We start from the raw sequence: 16442 nt of genomic DNA, 5'->3' as shown, positions 1-16442 counted from the left end.
AAGGAGTTTTATTTTATTTACTTTTTAAAATAATTTTATGATATGAAATCCGTCTCTAATATGTCACGCACCCTATATTAGATTATTATTTATTAGAAATTATTGTCTATGGCTGGAGTAGAGATCTGGGGCTCATAGTTTTCGCCAAAATGCAAGTGATGTTGAACTCCCGAGTTCGATCCTAGTGCACTGGTTAGTAGCCCTAATGCAGCGTACGAATGTCCACACACTGGTTAGTAGTCCTAATGCAGCATACGAATGCTCGTGCATTGATTAGTAGCTTTAATGTAGCGTATGAAGTTCTGGAGCGTCTAATTTGTCTTACGAATTTTTTGGGTTGTATGAAGGAGCATTTGATCCAAGTATTTGCAAGGGCATTGGGGAAAGGTGTCGTAAAAGAATATCCCGTACGTAGAACAAGCACATCAACAAAACGCCCAAACAGGAAACGTCCAAGGCTTCAAAACCTCAAGTAATAAATATTATAATTTACATATAAATAATAATGCCCTATTTCAACTTGCCTTTAATAATATATATTGGTTGGGCTTAAAAACTGCCAACACCCAAACGACGACTTATCTAATCCCCCCTTCTCATTTTATATTATAAATTTAGGAAAAACGACGTAGTATGTGGTCCGTGCTGAATGACAAAATCTTAATTCTTTTCTTTATATTATGACAAATACCCCCTCACATTATCTTCAACATTTTGTCGGCTATCTTTACTGAATTTTATAATATATAGTTTTTTTTTTAAAAAATATGGAATTTCAGTTATTTCACCACAAAATTTCACTGTTTCCGAGGAGGGTAAATTCCATTTAAATTTAATCACTTGTCAGAATTGTCATAACTTATTGGGCCCTTCGTTATTGGGCCGAGCCATTAGTATTCGTGATGGAGCCCATATGTGTTGCGAGCCCAACCAAATAAATTGAAAAATAAAATAAAATAGATTATAAAAATGTATAGAAGACGAAGAGAATCCTGAATCAGAGAACCCGCCCAACCCTACATAGATAGAGAAAGAGAGGGAAGATTAATGTATAGAAGACGAAGGCGATAACGGCTAACGGCTAACGGCGAATTCAGGGACATCAAATGGCGCTGCCGGCGTCAATTCCGCCGCGCTCCTTATCCCCCACGTTCAGGGTAAAAAACTTGTTTATCGACTCGCTTGATTTATGATGAATTACCAAATGAACTGATTGAGCTCGATAATTTACTTGCCTTAGTTTCTTTTAGGCATTTTTTTTTTTTTTTAATTTGTTAGATTACTTCAGGACTCATAGAAGCCAAGCGTGTGCGAATTTCTTTATATCTTCTTCTAGGTTTATTGGTATAATCGTATTGCTTGTAGGCTAATTGTGATTGAATGCGGGAGAAAGAGGTTTGTATCATTTATTACGCTTTGAACCTACTGGATACCAGTTGCTTCAGGGAATGGACTGATTCCACTTCCAAAATTTCAAGGGAAAATGTTGATCGGATTCTGAAGAATAAGAAATGGTGAATTGCTGGGGGTTTAAAGTAGTTAATTTAGGTAGTTTTGGTTTCGAAAATAGAATACTGTTGATTTTGATTTTGATTTAGTTCATTAATTTAGTAGACTTGCTAGTTTTTTGAGATTTTTCTTGTTCTGGTGTCACACTTTGGGTTGTGTTTGGCAACTTTTGCTATTACGGATGCTTAATGCATTGGACTAATGAACTTACTTTTACTCATAAGCTCAAGTGTTTGGGTTGGTTAATGATTTAACATGGTATTAGATGTGAGATCGGTTGGGGAGAAGAATGAAACATTCTTTATAAGGATGTGGAAACCTCTCCCTAGCAGACGCGTTTTAAAACCTTGAGAGGAAGCTCGAAAGGGAAAACTTGAAAGGGAAAGTCCAAAGAAGACAATATCTACTGGTGGCAGGCTTGAACTGTTACATTAGAGTAGGAACTCCTACGTTTGAACCCTGTGATGTCACTTAGTAGGTCTTCTACTAATTTCCAAGCCCATGAGGGGAGAGTTTTAAAAGCACAAAAATAATTGAATTTACTGTACCACATCAACCGAAGTTTCTAAGTTGATTGGTGATTTAACGAAATGTGATTTTGGATATTTTGCTCACTTTGAGATGCATTTACCCCTTGTTTTATGACCCTTGATCCAACATAGGCTTGAGAATGTATTTGCCTATTTCTGCAGATTAGACTGCTCAAGGAGAAACCATCGTTCGGGCCTAATAGCTGCTTGCCGCTGCTTGGCAGCCGCCGAGCTAGCATTGCTTGTTCAATGAAAGCAAAAATGGCTGGGTTTATGGATTCTAATTCTATGCCCATACGAATTGAAAATTTGAAAGAGAAGATGCAAGAGGTCATGCCTGAACCAGTTAAAACTTTTCCATGGAAGGATGCAGAGAAGATACTGGTGGAGAGACTGCTTTTTATGGGAAAGGAGACAGTGAAGTGGTCTGTTCTCTTGTTCTTTGTTGTTAGCTCCTTATCAGATTTTGTAGCATCCATAGTTAAAAACCAGGAGTTATTGATTCCCATTGGTCTCTTTGCTGGTGTCTTGTTGACTAACCTTTTAAAAGAGATATCTCAAGAAGTGTTTGGCAACTCTGAGGTACATTTTTTTTTTTTACTTTATTCCATATACTTCAACTTTTCTTCATTCTACATGTAATAGAGAATCAACATTCTATAGGAAGCAAGCTTCAAGAAGCAACTTTACGGTCTCGGTTCCTTCTTCGTTCTCGTGAAGCTAATTACTTATGGCCTCACAATTCAAGTACAGACATTTCCTCTGCATGTAGCAAATGGTGGGTTAATGCAAGTTTTGTGGCTGTGGAAAAGTTTGTCAAGAGAAAGAAATGGACTGAATGAACAGAGCCCTTCAGTTGGTCAAGGTACGTCTTAAGCATGGACGAATTAGATTGTTTTGAGTGTGTCTATATTTGCTACCATGAAGAATCTGGTCATCGTGTAACGATGGAAACCATAATATGATGAGATGTATGTCAACCTTGTTCATCATTTAGAGACACATTGATGAGCCAGTCATGTATGAGTAGGTTTAATTTTCTTTGAGTTCAACAAAATGCGGGGTGGAGGGATTTGAACTCTTGACCTCTGGGTCGAAGACATATTTAACTAGTGAGTTATGCTCAAATTTGCATGTATGAGTAGATTGTACGAATGAAATTTTTTGCTCTGGGAGGTAATTCTGGCTCGGTATTGTGTATCGGCTTCATAATTTGATAATGAGCAATGTTTGGTGCGTCCTTTCGCCTTGCCTCTTTTTGTTAACTTTCATCCTAAATTGTGATTCAATTAGTGAAAGAATATTATGGAAAAATTTCCTTAGTTGTTTTTGTTCCATGTGGTAGATTTTAAAAATACTTATTGAGATATAGAGCATGGGGATAACAAATTAATACTGCTAAATTTATTTTTAAAGAATTAAAACGAATTTATTATTATATCAAATTTATTTTTGAGAAATTATTTTGTAGTCAATTAAATGGAAAAAAGCTTTTTTTTTTTTTTTTTTTTTTTTTTTTTTTTTTTGTTTGTTGTTGTTGTTGCAAATTTCTCTCTTCCAAATTAGGTCATCGTGCGGACGATTCGTGATAAACACTGAAACCTTACAGATTGGGAAATGAATCGTGGGCTTTCTTTGGCCCAACACTATACACGTGCCATTAAGCCGACATGTCGTACAGTCAACCACGATATATTAATTAATGAATCTCCCTTCTCCAACGCGTACCTTATTGTTTTGTGAATTTTTTCTAATTTGCCACGTATGCAAATTTTATGAGGTTCCATGTGAGCGAGCACACACGATCTCCGCCCCCGACTATATATAAGGAAATGTAAAAGGCGGGAACCAGAGATATAGCGATGGTCTGAGTTTTGCGTGAGAATTTCTCTGTGGCGAAAGAAATGAGGAACGACGATTATCCTTTGGAGCGTTTTTACCTTTGGCCTCGTCGGCGCCGCGACATCCACTTCCTTCGCCGTGTGGTTTACGCTATTCGTATGTTTGGATTGCTTTCAGGAACTGGATGATCGGAAGCTTTGGAGGATATTTTTCTCTGGAATAATCAGCGTCACAGCGTCCATTATTGCCGTGAGTTTTTCGCTTTTCATTTACTGTGTAATTATTCGGCTCATGTTTCCGTATGAGTGATGAATACATTTGATCTCTTTTTTTTCATGTTAGAATATGGATGGTTCTATGATTATGATTCTACTCTGTTTTCTTCTTGTACTTGTCTTTTCCTAGAACGTTATCGTTTTATATATCAGTTAACCGAGTGGTTTTCACCCTTTAATTAAGAACGCAGTACGATTTGAATAGTGTTCTAGAATGCGCTTCGCTTTCGAATATACTAAATCGAGTGTGGTCTGAACTGGAGATCTTTACCGCGGTCCGGAATGGTAGCATATTGTACTTCCTTTTCCGTTTATAATAGGAGATCAACCATTTTGATAAGCCTGGTCTGAACTGTGCTTATAAACCTACGGAGATCTGCTTGCTTAAGTTAAGGCTCAAGTACAGTTAACTTGAATCCGCACTATTCCAGACTCTTTCTTTTTTGTTGAGAAATATAGATCACGTTCTGCCTGATTCAATTTGCAATATAGGTGAGAATACTGATAAGCTATTTCCTATGATGTTTACTTATTTACATCCTGTCCTATTGTACTTCAGTATTCGGTCAATCTTTTATGGCTTCCATACGGAGTTGGCAGAGTCATTTGGTTTGGCTATCAGGTCAACATGTCAATGTTTTGTTGCATCACATTTTGTGTGGTCATACGGTTGTTTTATCAATCTTTTTTTTTTTTTTTTTTTTTTTTTTTTTTTTTTTTTTTTTTTTTTCTCTTTGTTGCTGGAAATGGATGCATCATTCATCCTGTATTAGAATCTACTGACAGTGCGATCTAGAGTATTTGCTTCCGTTGATATCTGAAATTTCATTTCTGTCACTTGTACACGAATTTCCTTTTTTCTTTGTTGAAGGAAATTATTCCGACCTACATTTCTACTACTATAGTTAAATTATTTCTCTGCATGTTTGTGAAATTTTGCTAGGATTTGACGGACAAGAAACAGTTTCCTGAAAAACTGGACTAATCACTAAACTTTAATCTGTAATATTTAGTTTTCTTTATGGTTCTGTTGCCAAAGTCGATTTCTATTTAAATATGTAGCATCCGCTTGGCTGATTATTCTATTTGTAGTTTCTATTGTTATTGATCATGTAGTCGGATTGTGCTTAATGATATGAACAACTATGAAGACAATATATGATATAATAGTGAGGCTGGTAGCTGATATCTAGAGTATAAGATTATTTAAGCTCTTGTAGAAATAGTTCTTACCAACGAATGATTGGATTTGAGATCTCTTTTGTCAAATGGACTCGAGATTCTTGGTACTTCTAATGGGGAAAAGCTAATTATTCATGGTCATTGCTCAAGAAAAGATGATTAGCTCTTTCCAATCAAAATTTCTGGAGGAAGGGAGGAAAAATATATATTGGCAGCGTGCAAGAGGAGTATGAACTATGGAGTGGTGTTTTTCAAAATTTTATTTTAAACATAACAAGCCCTTGGCCAGATTTTTGTCTCTTCTTTTTTTAAGAAAAATAGTATATTGTCTTTCTATTGGTGTTAAGAAATATAAGCAGAGATTTATAGGCATCAAAATCATTTCACATTTCACATTTTTTGTGTCTTTTCTTTGTCAATTCAAGTTTTTTTTTTTTTTTTTTTTTTTTTAAATTTTTTTTTAGAGGTATTAAGAAATGTCGGCAGAGATTTAGGGGCATCAAATATTTATGTTCTGTTACTTGCATCTTCTGATCTTTACTCCCGACTTATATGATCAATGGGAAGTGTCTTTCACATGCCTAAACTAAACTTAGGATATAAGCAGCCGAAGTTGATCAAGAGCTGCAAATTACTACATGATTTTCGAGTCTTGAATTTCCCTGCATATTACATCAGTTTCTATGGATCTAACTGCATGTGCATGTACCTTGCTTTATCAATTTAACTATAAAGGGTTACTTGAATTTTCTTTTCATACGCCAATGTTGGGTGCCCCTAATGTCTAATTTTGAACCATCATCTGATATATGCTAATTCTCATAACGTGCAAGGCTATGCTTGTTTGTGTTCTAGCTGCTACTGTACAGCTACGCCATAACCTGCTAGTCCCTCACTACAAACTTCTCTCAGTTACAGTATTATGTAATTATGACTTCACATTATTGGTTTGTGTATGTATTATATATATGCGAATGTGTATAAGACATGCTGAATGTTCTCTATTGAAAGAGGAACAAAATTAAGAGAACCAATGATGGCTGGACAGGAACTGATCCTGGGGGATTCGATTCAATCATTCCACTTAGATGGTTGGTATAGGGTGACTGACACATCACGCAGCAATTGGTAGATTGACTATACAGGGACTCCAAGTGAGAGTATGTGACATTATCACTGCTCAGTTTCAGGTCTGGACAGGTGAGCATGTTGCTTTAATATTCTTTGCTAATATGATATTGTGCCCATTATTTATGTTATCAAACTATACCTAATAAAGGCCTTACTGTCATCCGAAATGCACAGATGATCAAACTATACCTAGTAAAATCTAAACCTTTTTTACTTTGTTCATAGATATAAAGTTATTCTTCCTTCTTTCTAAAAGAATACAAGATGACAAATTGGTCTTGATTTTCTACTTTATCTGTCTTTTTTGTGGCTAGTTAAGAAAACAATAAATGCACAGATGATGAAACTAATGTGCTCCTTGCATGGTGAATCGTCTATTGTATGTATATATTGGCATTAAAGCAGCAACGGAAAATATGTTGTTTTTGTCCAAAGAAAAGTTGTAGGTTTGTATTTAATAATGGGAATAAGTATTCTCTTATGATGTATGCCATTTCTTAATGAGCAAATATTTCTCAACTGTGCCCAGAACTTCCACTGCATTTTTTTTTCCCTCTGATGATTATTTTTTCTGAAATCTTTAAGCAATTTTGTACCTCGTCAATAGCAACTAGGTATTTCAAACTCATAAAATTAATTTTACTATAAAAATTTCTCATTAATTCTCAGACGGAGTTAAGTTCTGATATAAGTATAAGGAAGAGGACCAAGTTAATTTTATTGGTGTGTTTTGAGGCGTCTTCTTTACACGGAGGTCATATTGGTATTTCCATTAGTAACGCATAAGATCAAAAGGCCGATTATTTTATTTCAGACTGAGTTCATGGGATCAGGATATTTAAATGCGTCAACCCTTTATTGTTGCAGACTGCATTTGGAGCCAAGGCAAAGCGTATCACCCGTGTCAAAACCAGGAAATAAAGGTGTGATGGGAAATCTTTGCCATTGACTCTTGGAGAAGGCAGGTGAGTAGTTTCGTTATAGCTAGCCCTTTTCCATTCATATGCAGTAGTTTTAGTTTTAGTTTTAGTTTGAGAATTCAACTAAAATAGGTAAACCTTGTTGTCCCTGTTACTGGTTATGGCTTGGTATATTTCCATTTTTTCTCCCTTCCCTGATAACAATTTCAAAGAGGTTCCTTACTAACAACAATTTCAAGAAAAGAGTTTCTATTGGAACTAGAACTTGAAGGGGAAGGAAAATACCGATGTTTTTTTTTACATAGATCACTATAGAATGTGACTCGAGCAAGCTAAGTTCCTTCCCAAATTTGGAGAGGTCTTCTTTTAACTTCATAGAACTCGTGTTTATTACGAACTAGGAACTATTTCCATAATTTTTCGCGCATGTCAGACATGTTTCCCTATCGTACTTTCCTACGTATAACATCAGGCATCAGCTGAATTTGGTAGCCTTCCTCTATCTTTATTTCAATAGCCTGCCTTTTCCCATTTCTTCTCTGGATAGTACTACTAGGTTAAGATGTTTGGTTATTCGCTCTTGTTGGTCATTTTTGCATTCCCCTCATCAAGCTTCTAGGTAAATATCTTCTTCTTCTTCTTCTTCTTCTTTTTTTCCTTTTTCCAAAATTTATTTTATGTAGAAGCTTCTAGTTTATTAACCTTGAAGGCCTTTGGTACTTGAGACTGAGCAAGCTGCCCAAAAATCGTTTCCGTTTCCCCCGATGCAATCATCTACGATCACGTTGGATTTGGAATTGGAAGTTCAACAGGGCACCCTTTAACCAAAAAGCTATATATATTAATGGAAACTTTGCCTGGAAAATTCATTAACCCTTGGATATGAATGCGTTTTCGTTCTCAATGAAAAATCTACCTCAGAATTCGAATGTCAACTTATCTTATTGACTGACATTAAATCTAAAACAAAAACAATCTGATAGTCGTAGCTTGAAGTGAACAATCCACTTACCAAACACAGACTAAAGGGAGGCTTTCGACACTGCATTAGTTAATTAATCTGATTCTTATATAGAGCAATGCTGGCTACTTCTTAATATTGTGCTAATTCAAACTACAGGACTTAAACTATTGCATTTCTATTGCATATATTTATCTTTAATTCATAGTATTTTCTTACGAAATATAATATTCAAGGCTTATTTGATTGTTAATTTTTTGTTTTGTTTTTTCTGCCTTTTTTTAAAAAAATAATATTTAAGTATGTTCAAACTACTTGGTTTTTCTAAAATTTTTCTTAAACTACTAGTTTCTTTGAATGAGTTTTTTTCTGTCTGAAATTTGAAATTTGAAATTTATCTTTTTAATTTGTTTTTGTTTAATAGGTTTCTAAAAAAATTAATTGGTCATTAGATGGAAGTTTAGATTTGTAGATATTAAAATATTTAATGTTTGGAATTTAAATTTTCCACTGTGAAAGTTTAAAATCTAAATAGACATGTTTTCAAGTTTGAACTAAAATTTTAATCTAACTAGGGAATAAAAAATATATTTGAAAGTGTTCTTTAAAAAAATATCATATCATAATGGTATAAATTCATTCATCCCGATTGAAAATTGGTTTTAGTTTTAATAAGAATAATTCTAAACTTATTAAAAGTAGAAATAATCTAGGTTATTTGTTTTTCAAATTTTAAATTATTTTATATAAATGTTTTTCTATTCTAATATTTTAAAATTGATATTTTAACAGCTAAAAAGTTGTTGGGAATTAGGAAGTATAAAATATGTTTCAGAAAGTAAGGAATGTAGTAAATATTTCAGTCCTTGGCACAATCTTGTACATACATTTTTTAGGAACCTGAATCTAACTTTTTCTTTAATTGTTGTAAAATTCTTTAATTCGTTTGCGGGATTTGCTTTTCTGAACTGTTTAATAGGGGATTAGCATCTTGAATCGTCCCAAGTGGAGCAAACTGGGTTAGTTGGGACAACTGACTGAAGGAAAATCTTTGGAGCCAAAACGGTTTGCCACAGAGCCCCTGATCCAATCATCCAAGTGTCATCTTACAACGGGTGGAGCTCTGTAATAAGCTGCAATGGTTTTGGGGAAAAACATCTGCCTCACACCTTCAGCCTTGATAATGGGAAATATAATGGCCGATGCACCCTACATACACCACATGCAAAGGTTAGAATTCTATCTAATGCCATATGGATTGATTATCAAGCACTCTAAAAATGATTTAAAGCATTACTTTTTAAATGATCTTCGTCAAATTTTAAAAATAATAAATAAATAAATAATTTTTCAAACGTATGTTTTTCCAGTTCTGAAACTTAAGCGAACTATTTAATAGTTTTTTCCTATATGGGAATGGTTAAAAATTTGGACACGATTTTATAAGCAAAAATAATAATAACAAATAAGACATTGATAACTATCCCTGTCCTTTTTATCCGATGACCAATTAAATTCTAAAAAAAGTATCTGATGACCAATTATATTCTGTTCCTTAAAAAATAAAAAAGCAGAGTTGAACTTGTAAGTAAATTTATAAAATCTAGGAAGGTAATTTCTACAAATAGATTTTGGTTCTATTACTTATAAGCTTATGTTTCTCTCTAACACTATTTCTTTATGTTTTCCTAACTTTTCTCTCTAATTATCTCTTTCTTCAATTAATATGCTTTATGTATCCTGTTTAAAAAAGGATAAGCTTTCTAATGTAGCTATTTTAGCATTTTTTTTCTCTCTAACCTTCCACCCTTACTAACAAATATTCACATATTTTTTTATCTTTAACCTTTTTCTTTTCCTAACATTTCTTCCTTTTTCTCTAATTAATACTCTCTCGAGCTTAACCTTAACCTTTTCTCTTTAATTTCTCCTTGTAATTTCTATTTCACATCTCAACTTAAAATTAAAAAAAACAAAAACTTAACAAACGTATATGGTTAAATAAAAAACATAAAATGAAGACAAAAAATTGAAACAGGTGTCAAATGGGGCCTAACAATAAACACAGGAATAACTTTTATGAGCGTTTAGGAAAACTTTCTTATGAGATGGTAGAGAAAACAGTTATTAGTATTTAACGATATGCTTCCAGAAAAAGAAATATGAGAATAATTTTAATTAATCCTTTTCCGAAATTTCCAATGAAAAATCTAATTACATTTTATATTATCAATAATATTTTATGTACATTTATTATCATTAATATAAAATAAAAAGCAATATTTGTCACATTGTGTTAGATGCTGTCCACCTTAGGCTACGTTAATTTGGCATCCTAGACAATAGAATTGATTATAATAATGATTAGATATAATTAAACCTACTGAATAAAATTTTAAAAAAATTAATTAAATGCTTTTAAGTTTTGTGGACTAAAAAAAAAAAAAAAGTAAAGAAGCAGCGTTAAGAGAACGTACCGAAATTAATCTGACTCCGATCCAGACGCGTTTAGGAGAAGGAAATGGGATCAGCAACCGGCCAACGCCGTATACTGCCACCGCAAAGAAATGGAAAACCAAACTCAACGGGCGAGGGTTCAACCCAGAGAGTAAAGAAACTGGTCCATTCGAAAAGATTCCACCGAGGCTTAAATAATCAAAGCAAGCCTGACGCATTTCCTTTCTAGCCTGATCCGGTGATGCACAAAAGACCTTGTAAAGGGCACCTGCCAATGTGTTTATTGTCGAAGCCACTGGCTACAATTACATAAATAAAACAAACTCATTACATGTAATCTTGATAAACTTAGTTGCTAAAGTAACTTGATATTAAATCTTAGGTAAGTGGTCAACTTGGTAAAAAGATATGTAGTACGAAAAATATACATATTTGTTATTTTTATATGAATGTATGTGGTGTGACCAAATCACCAAATGCAAACTTGAAAAACCCTTTTTCTAACAAATATATTTTAAGAGAAAATGGTTGTACTAAAAGGTAAAAGTGGGGGTTTGCCGTATATTTATCCAAGAAGAAGGAAACAAAAAAGCAGGTAAACTGAGTACTAACCTTACGGAGCGTGTAGAATGCTTCAAGATACTTGCAGAGAGTGGGTGCATCATTCAGATCACGCAGAGGCTTGAGAAGATCTCTAAGAACAACAATGTCAGATAAAGCGACGGTCATTCCGCCGCCAGTAAGAGGGTGACGCATATTGAATGCATCGCCCATCAATAGGGCTCCGGGGGTAGGATATGGATCTGCTGGCATACTTCGATTTGGCATTGTTCTTATGTTACCCTTATCAATAGCAGCTATGAATGAATCATAAAGTTGTGGAGGAATCTGTGTATGACAAACTTCACATGGTCATTCACAGATGAGATTATGGAAAAAGAATTAGGAGTATATTCGCACCTGAGGAGCAACAACATTCTTCAAATAGTTTGCCATTTCACCGTTTGAAATGGAAGGAACTTTCTGACCAGGCACATCCACCAGACAGCGGATCTCTGTACTGCTAATGGGATAGAACAAAATGGGAGAAGGGTCTGCTAGTATCACATGTCCGTGATTTGCGTAAGGAAGTTCACAATTCTCGAGTACGAGACCAACAAAATAAGAGGGAACGTCAACCTGGAAAAGATTCGTATTTAAAATCTTATCGGCATATGGAACAAAATCTTTGTTTTTAACATAAATTTATCTAACTATTGGCTTTGAATTAGATATATATGATAATCAGCAGAACATGAATCTTCCATTATCAAGAATTGAAGAGTTTTCGCACCTTAGGATTGCAAAGAGTGCGTCGCAAATTTGAAAAGCACCCATCACAAACAATAGTCAAAGGTGCATAAGCTGTCGTCTCTTGGCCAGATTTGTTTTTGTATTGCACACCTTTAATTGTACCATTTTTCTCGAGCAGAGATGTGACCGTTCCCTGCACCAAGCGCACACTAGAAAGGTGGAGGAACTAATTAATAAAGGAATATATAATAACTCCTAAACCAAGCACGATACGAATACTTAATGAAAAGAAAGGTACTAGTACAATTATCGACTCAATCTTATTATAAGGTTGTACATTACAGGAGCGACACATTAGAAGATAAGAGTCTTAGTACAAAATATGAATCCCAGGGCTAGTATATGACTACACCAGCATTTACTACATAAATATGACTTCTCTGTCAAATCCGCAAACAAGCATGGTCGATCATGGAGCAAAATGACAAAAACTGCAACTGTTATTGAAGTTTGATTGCACCAATCAAATTTATGTAGGATTCAAATTTAAATTAGCAAACATATCTAAACATTGTATTTTGTTTTTAAAAAGTTCTAAATTTTCAAGAGTTTCAATAATACTTTCAAACATTCAGAGGTAGTTAAAAAATATTCTTACTATTAATATTAATAGACAAAAATCATTGATATATCATTTTTAAAATATCCCTAAAGTTTTAAAAGTTGCATTAGTATCCTTAAACCTTCAAAAAAAAAAAAAAAAAAAAAAAAAAATCCTAACCATTAGTATATGAACACGGAAACAGTTTATCTACTCTTTATCACCTTTCTTTTCTATTTCCTTTCTCTCCACTTCAATGGCCTAAAATTTCCCCATCTTTCTTCAGCTTCTTACCCTCTCTTCTTCAGTACCCTCTTACTTCCCATTTTTCAGTCTCCAATCTCTAAAACTACCTCATTCAGTTAAAACATGAGCTATAGCAAGAAGAAACATAATAATAGAACCAACAAGAGACCTTCGAGCTTAAGATGGTTGTACATAGTAATTGAGTGTTAATACGTTACTTGAGTTTAATGCACAAAAAAAGAAATATGTTAAGAATTTGAGTCTTAGTTTTGAGAAGAACGGATAGGAGAAAAAAAAGTGTGCACTACCAAATTTGTAGTGATGAAGACTTCAACGATTTTTCTTTTTTGCCGTTCAAATTAGTTTATTTGTTATGATCAGTTAAGAAGGTTCTCCATGATCGAAAATGATAATCCTTCATTGACACTTTTTGTATTTGATAGGAGTTTATGCTTTAACTGGTAGTTTTTATTCTATTCGGTTGCTGAGAATGGGTGTAAAAATTGGACAAAGGGAGACAAAAATAAGAGTATCTATGTGAAAAGAAAAACGAGGATATTTATACGAGTTGTTTTCAATTGGTTCTCTCAAACTCAAGATAACTTCAAAGAAATTTATCATATTGAAAGGTTAAAGGCTATTAATGCAACTTTAAAAGTTCATAGGTATTATTATAGGTATTTTTCAAAGGAGGTATTAACAATTTCCATCATTTACTAATGGTAAGGATATTATGGAACATTGAAACTTTAGAAAGTTCAAAGCATCCAAAACTAACAAGGTTATTTTAAGTTTTTTTTTTTTTTTTTTTTTTAGATTAGGGTAATTGTAGTTTGGGAGTGTATACACTACAGAATCAATAATGACAAAACAGATAGAAGGGAATTACTTGGGCAAAGTTGCGGCCTTCTGACGCATCCTCTGAATGAAGCGCCCATTGTGGAAGCTCCTTCCAGACACGTCCGAGTGAAATTTTTCCAAGGGGTAGGAGAGTCTAGTATCCTTCCCATCCTTAAAAAGGGCATAACCGTACACTCGTTGCGCGTCAATATCATCTACACAATCTGCATAGGATACAGAATATCAACAATCAATTCTAGTTTGCTCAAAGGCACGGGAGAAGTCCTCTACAAGGATACAGAATATCAACTACAAATCTGCATAGGATACAGAATATCAACAACCAATCCTAGTTTGCTCAAAGGCACGGGAGAAAATCCTCTACAAGAAACAACCATTTGATATTGATGAAATAAACCAACCTTCAAGTCCCAACTCTGTTAACTTTAGGTAGCCTCCTGGTTGTAATAATTCACCAACAATTCTATCCGGCTCAGTCAAGTCTCTTTCAATCACATGTACTCGACGACCATCCTGCATTCAAAAAATAACTTAAACATATAACATTCACGGGCTAAAGTTGGGTAAATATAGGAAAAAAATCCTTCAACACAGAGAAAATAACTAAACGATTGTTCATTCATTATTCAAATCTTTCAACAAATACATGTGCTAACAGATCGACTATAAACAAGGAGTGTCAAAAATAAAATCCATCTACTCGAGTGTGCAACGAGTGTACAACTACAAGAGTGAATGTTAATGAGATGAACACAGTAGAAATTCGTTTTCATGTAGGCTCCAGATACATGAACCAGCTTTTTGGCATATATATTTTCATGGCCTGAACAACCAAAAAGTGCCGACGGCCAATCATGACACGTTGACAAAGCAGACTGTTTGCAGATAACAAGTCCATTTTGATATTAAGTACTAAGGAAAATCTTTGAGTTATCTCAAGACGTGTATAGGGCTCTATATTTATATGTGTTATTGGAATGAAACAGTTTTCTTCCAATCGCTTTCTCAAAAGTTCCACCTCTTTTAAGCGTTCTCCTTCTCCTTCTCCTTCTCCTTCTTTTTTTCCATTAAGATTTATGTATAACGAAAACCTTAAAACATTTTGAGAGAGATTCAGTTAGTAAAAACTTAAACAGCTCTCAGAATCTTTAGAAGAAAAAAAAAACACTCTCAAAACACTAAAACTTCCAAAATCATCTACATTCGAGATTTTGATTTCATTTCATCACGTGTAAGGAAGTATTTGAGAAATCTGAAACAAAAATAAAAATGAATAAACAAACATGTATTGACATGATCAGGCATTTTTATCAAAAGTGCTAACAGTAAGTGTTTCGTTCAAGAAGAAAACTGAAACAAGCAATCGAACTTTAGAATCCGGCTACGCACAACCTCCGGATGAGAAGATAACTCCTCTTGGAAGTATATCACTCTTAATAATCTGAAATGCTTATCCGCGGAGTATAAACTCTAGACAATAAATGAAATAACAAAACAACTTTCGATTGAGAATATTTGGCCTTCGGTACAATAAATTTGTCTTAGATTTTCTCATAAGTCTAGTGCATAACTCGGTTGAGTTTTGAAAGAAGTAATCAAATAAAAGTACATTCAATTTGTAATACAATACGTAAGCGAGAGCAGAGCATAAAATGATTATACTGCTTTAACAACGAGCGGGTGATATTTCCTTGTGCACGATACAATTAACTTTGTATTAGATTTACATATAATTCTAGTGCATACTTCGGTTGAGTTTCGAAAGAAGTAATCAAATAAGAGAAGATTCAATCTGTGATACAACACATACGCGATAACAGAGCGTAAAATAATTATACTGACTTAACAGAGTACCGGTGATACTTCCTTGTACGCGATAATGGCTAGCTATAACGCGGACATACCTAACTACATCATAATGAATTTTAGTAATCAATCGAATGCGATTTTCTACATCAACATTTCTTAAGTGAAACAATCAACCTCCAAACGCATAATGTGCAAAAGTTCAACAACAGAGAGCGCATGTTTGAGAATAACGAAAGAGGACGAAAATCAGAAGTACAGGATTACCTTGGCGAGAGTATAGGCAAGAGCGGATCCGGCGACTCCGGCTCCGACGATGATAATGTCGCCGTCGCTGTTACTCGGTTTGCATTCTCCATTCGTGGTAGCGATATTCTTTAGGCTCTCACGCCTCCGTTCATTCGAAGCTCCACAGTTTTTCTTGCCGAACAAGAAATAAAGCGCCGCGGCTCCCATAACTGAGGCCAAAATCCAGCCTAACGCGCACTGATCCACCATTATTTCCGAGTACAGATCCAGCAACCTCACAGAGACCGCCAATGCGACGGCGACGATGACAACGACGATAACTCTCCCTCCTGTGGCTCTCCGAGTTCCCTCCCTTTTTCTTCGTCGATTAGTAATAAATTCCTCTGCGCGTATCTCTCTCCGCTGGCAAAACTTTGCGACAACGACCGAGTTGCTTAACGAAAGCCCAAATACTCCCTAGGAAACTGGACGCTTTTTGTAGGCATCTAAAGGAGAGAAAAGAAGACAAAATATTCGCGGGCCATGAGGCTTTATATAGGATGTGTCTTCAGAATTAACCTACACGATACTAACGTGCGC

The 16442-nt window shown here is 34.6% G+C and overlaps 2 protein-coding genes and 1 long non-coding RNA gene across 3 annotated transcripts; 2 read left to right on the top strand and 1 right to left on the bottom strand.

Moving 5' to 3' along the window:
* Nucleotides 1–982: 982 nt before the first annotated feature.
* LOC111797587 (uncharacterized) lies at nucleotides 983–3212 on the top strand. Its single transcript, XM_023680636.2, has 3 exons — nucleotides 983–1157; nucleotides 2202–2621; nucleotides 2703–3212. The coding sequence occupies exons 1-3, from the start codon at nucleotides 1107–1109 to the stop codon at nucleotides 2913–2915; spliced, it is 684 nt and encodes a 227-aa protein (XP_023536404.2). The 5' UTR covers nucleotides 983–1106; the 3' UTR covers nucleotides 2916–3212.
* Nucleotides 3213–3646: 434 nt separating this feature from the next.
* On the top strand, nucleotides 3647–10260 carry LOC111797581 (uncharacterized). Its single transcript, XR_002815558.2, has 4 exons — nucleotides 3647–4130; nucleotides 6387–6538; nucleotides 7337–7434; nucleotides 9330–10260. It is a non-coding gene; the product is annotated as an uncharacterized LOC111797581 (long non-coding RNA).
* Nucleotides 9176–16367, bottom strand: LOC111797580 (squalene monooxygenase SE1). Its single transcript, XM_023680625.2, has 8 exons — nucleotides 15882–16367; nucleotides 14210–14321; nucleotides 13837–14011; nucleotides 12141–12309; nucleotides 11768–11986; nucleotides 11420–11695; nucleotides 10828–11106; nucleotides 9176–9559 (listed from the first exon to the last, which is right to left on the bottom strand). Exons 1-8 carry the CDS (start codon nucleotides 16110–16112, stop codon nucleotides 9452–9454), a joined length of 1569 nt encoding a protein of 522 aa, XP_023536393.2. The 5' UTR covers nucleotides 16113–16367; the 3' UTR covers nucleotides 9176–9451.
* Between the last annotated feature and the right edge of the window lie 75 nt (nucleotides 16368–16442).

This window comes from Cucurbita pepo, chromosome 6 (assembly GCF_057944985.1).
Source record: "Cucurbita pepo subsp. pepo isolate OVF chromosome 6, ASM5794498v1, whole genome shotgun sequence".
Taxonomy (NCBI): domain Eukaryota; kingdom Viridiplantae; phylum Streptophyta; class Magnoliopsida; order Cucurbitales; family Cucurbitaceae; genus Cucurbita; species Cucurbita pepo.
Note: the sequence above shows the minus strand (reverse complement) of the source record. Positions and strands in the feature narration are given on the sequence as shown.

What these genes read in the sequence shown, in the direction of transcription:
- LOC111797587 (XM_023680636.2), top strand. Translation starts at nt 1,107, where the DNA reads ATGGCGCTGCCGGCGTCAATTCCGCCGCGCTCCTTATCCCCCACGTTC. An exon ending in CCTTATCCCCCACGTTCAGG is followed by an intron (nt 1,158 to 2,201) that starts GTAAAAAACTTG and finishes CTATTTCTGCAG; the next exon opens with ATTAGACTGCTCAAGGAGAA. An exon ending in AAGTGTTTGGCAACTCTGAG is followed by an intron (nt 2,622 to 2,702) that starts GTACATTTTTTT and finishes AACATTCTATAG; the next exon opens with GAAGCAAGCTTCAAGAAGCA.
- LOC111797580 (XM_023680625.2), bottom strand. Translation starts at nt 16,112, where the DNA reads ATGGTGGATCAGTGCGCGTTAGGCTGGATTTTGGCCTCAGTTATGGGA. An exon ending in TTGCCTATACTCTCGCCAAG is followed by an intron (nt 14,322 to 15,881) that starts GTAATCCTGTAC and finishes TTTTGAATGCAG; the next exon opens with GATGGTCGTCGAGTACATGT. An exon ending in AGAATGTTGTTGCTCCTCAG is followed by an intron (nt 11,696 to 11,767) that starts GTGCGAATATAC and finishes TGTCATACACAG; the next exon opens with ATTCCTCCACAACTTTATGA.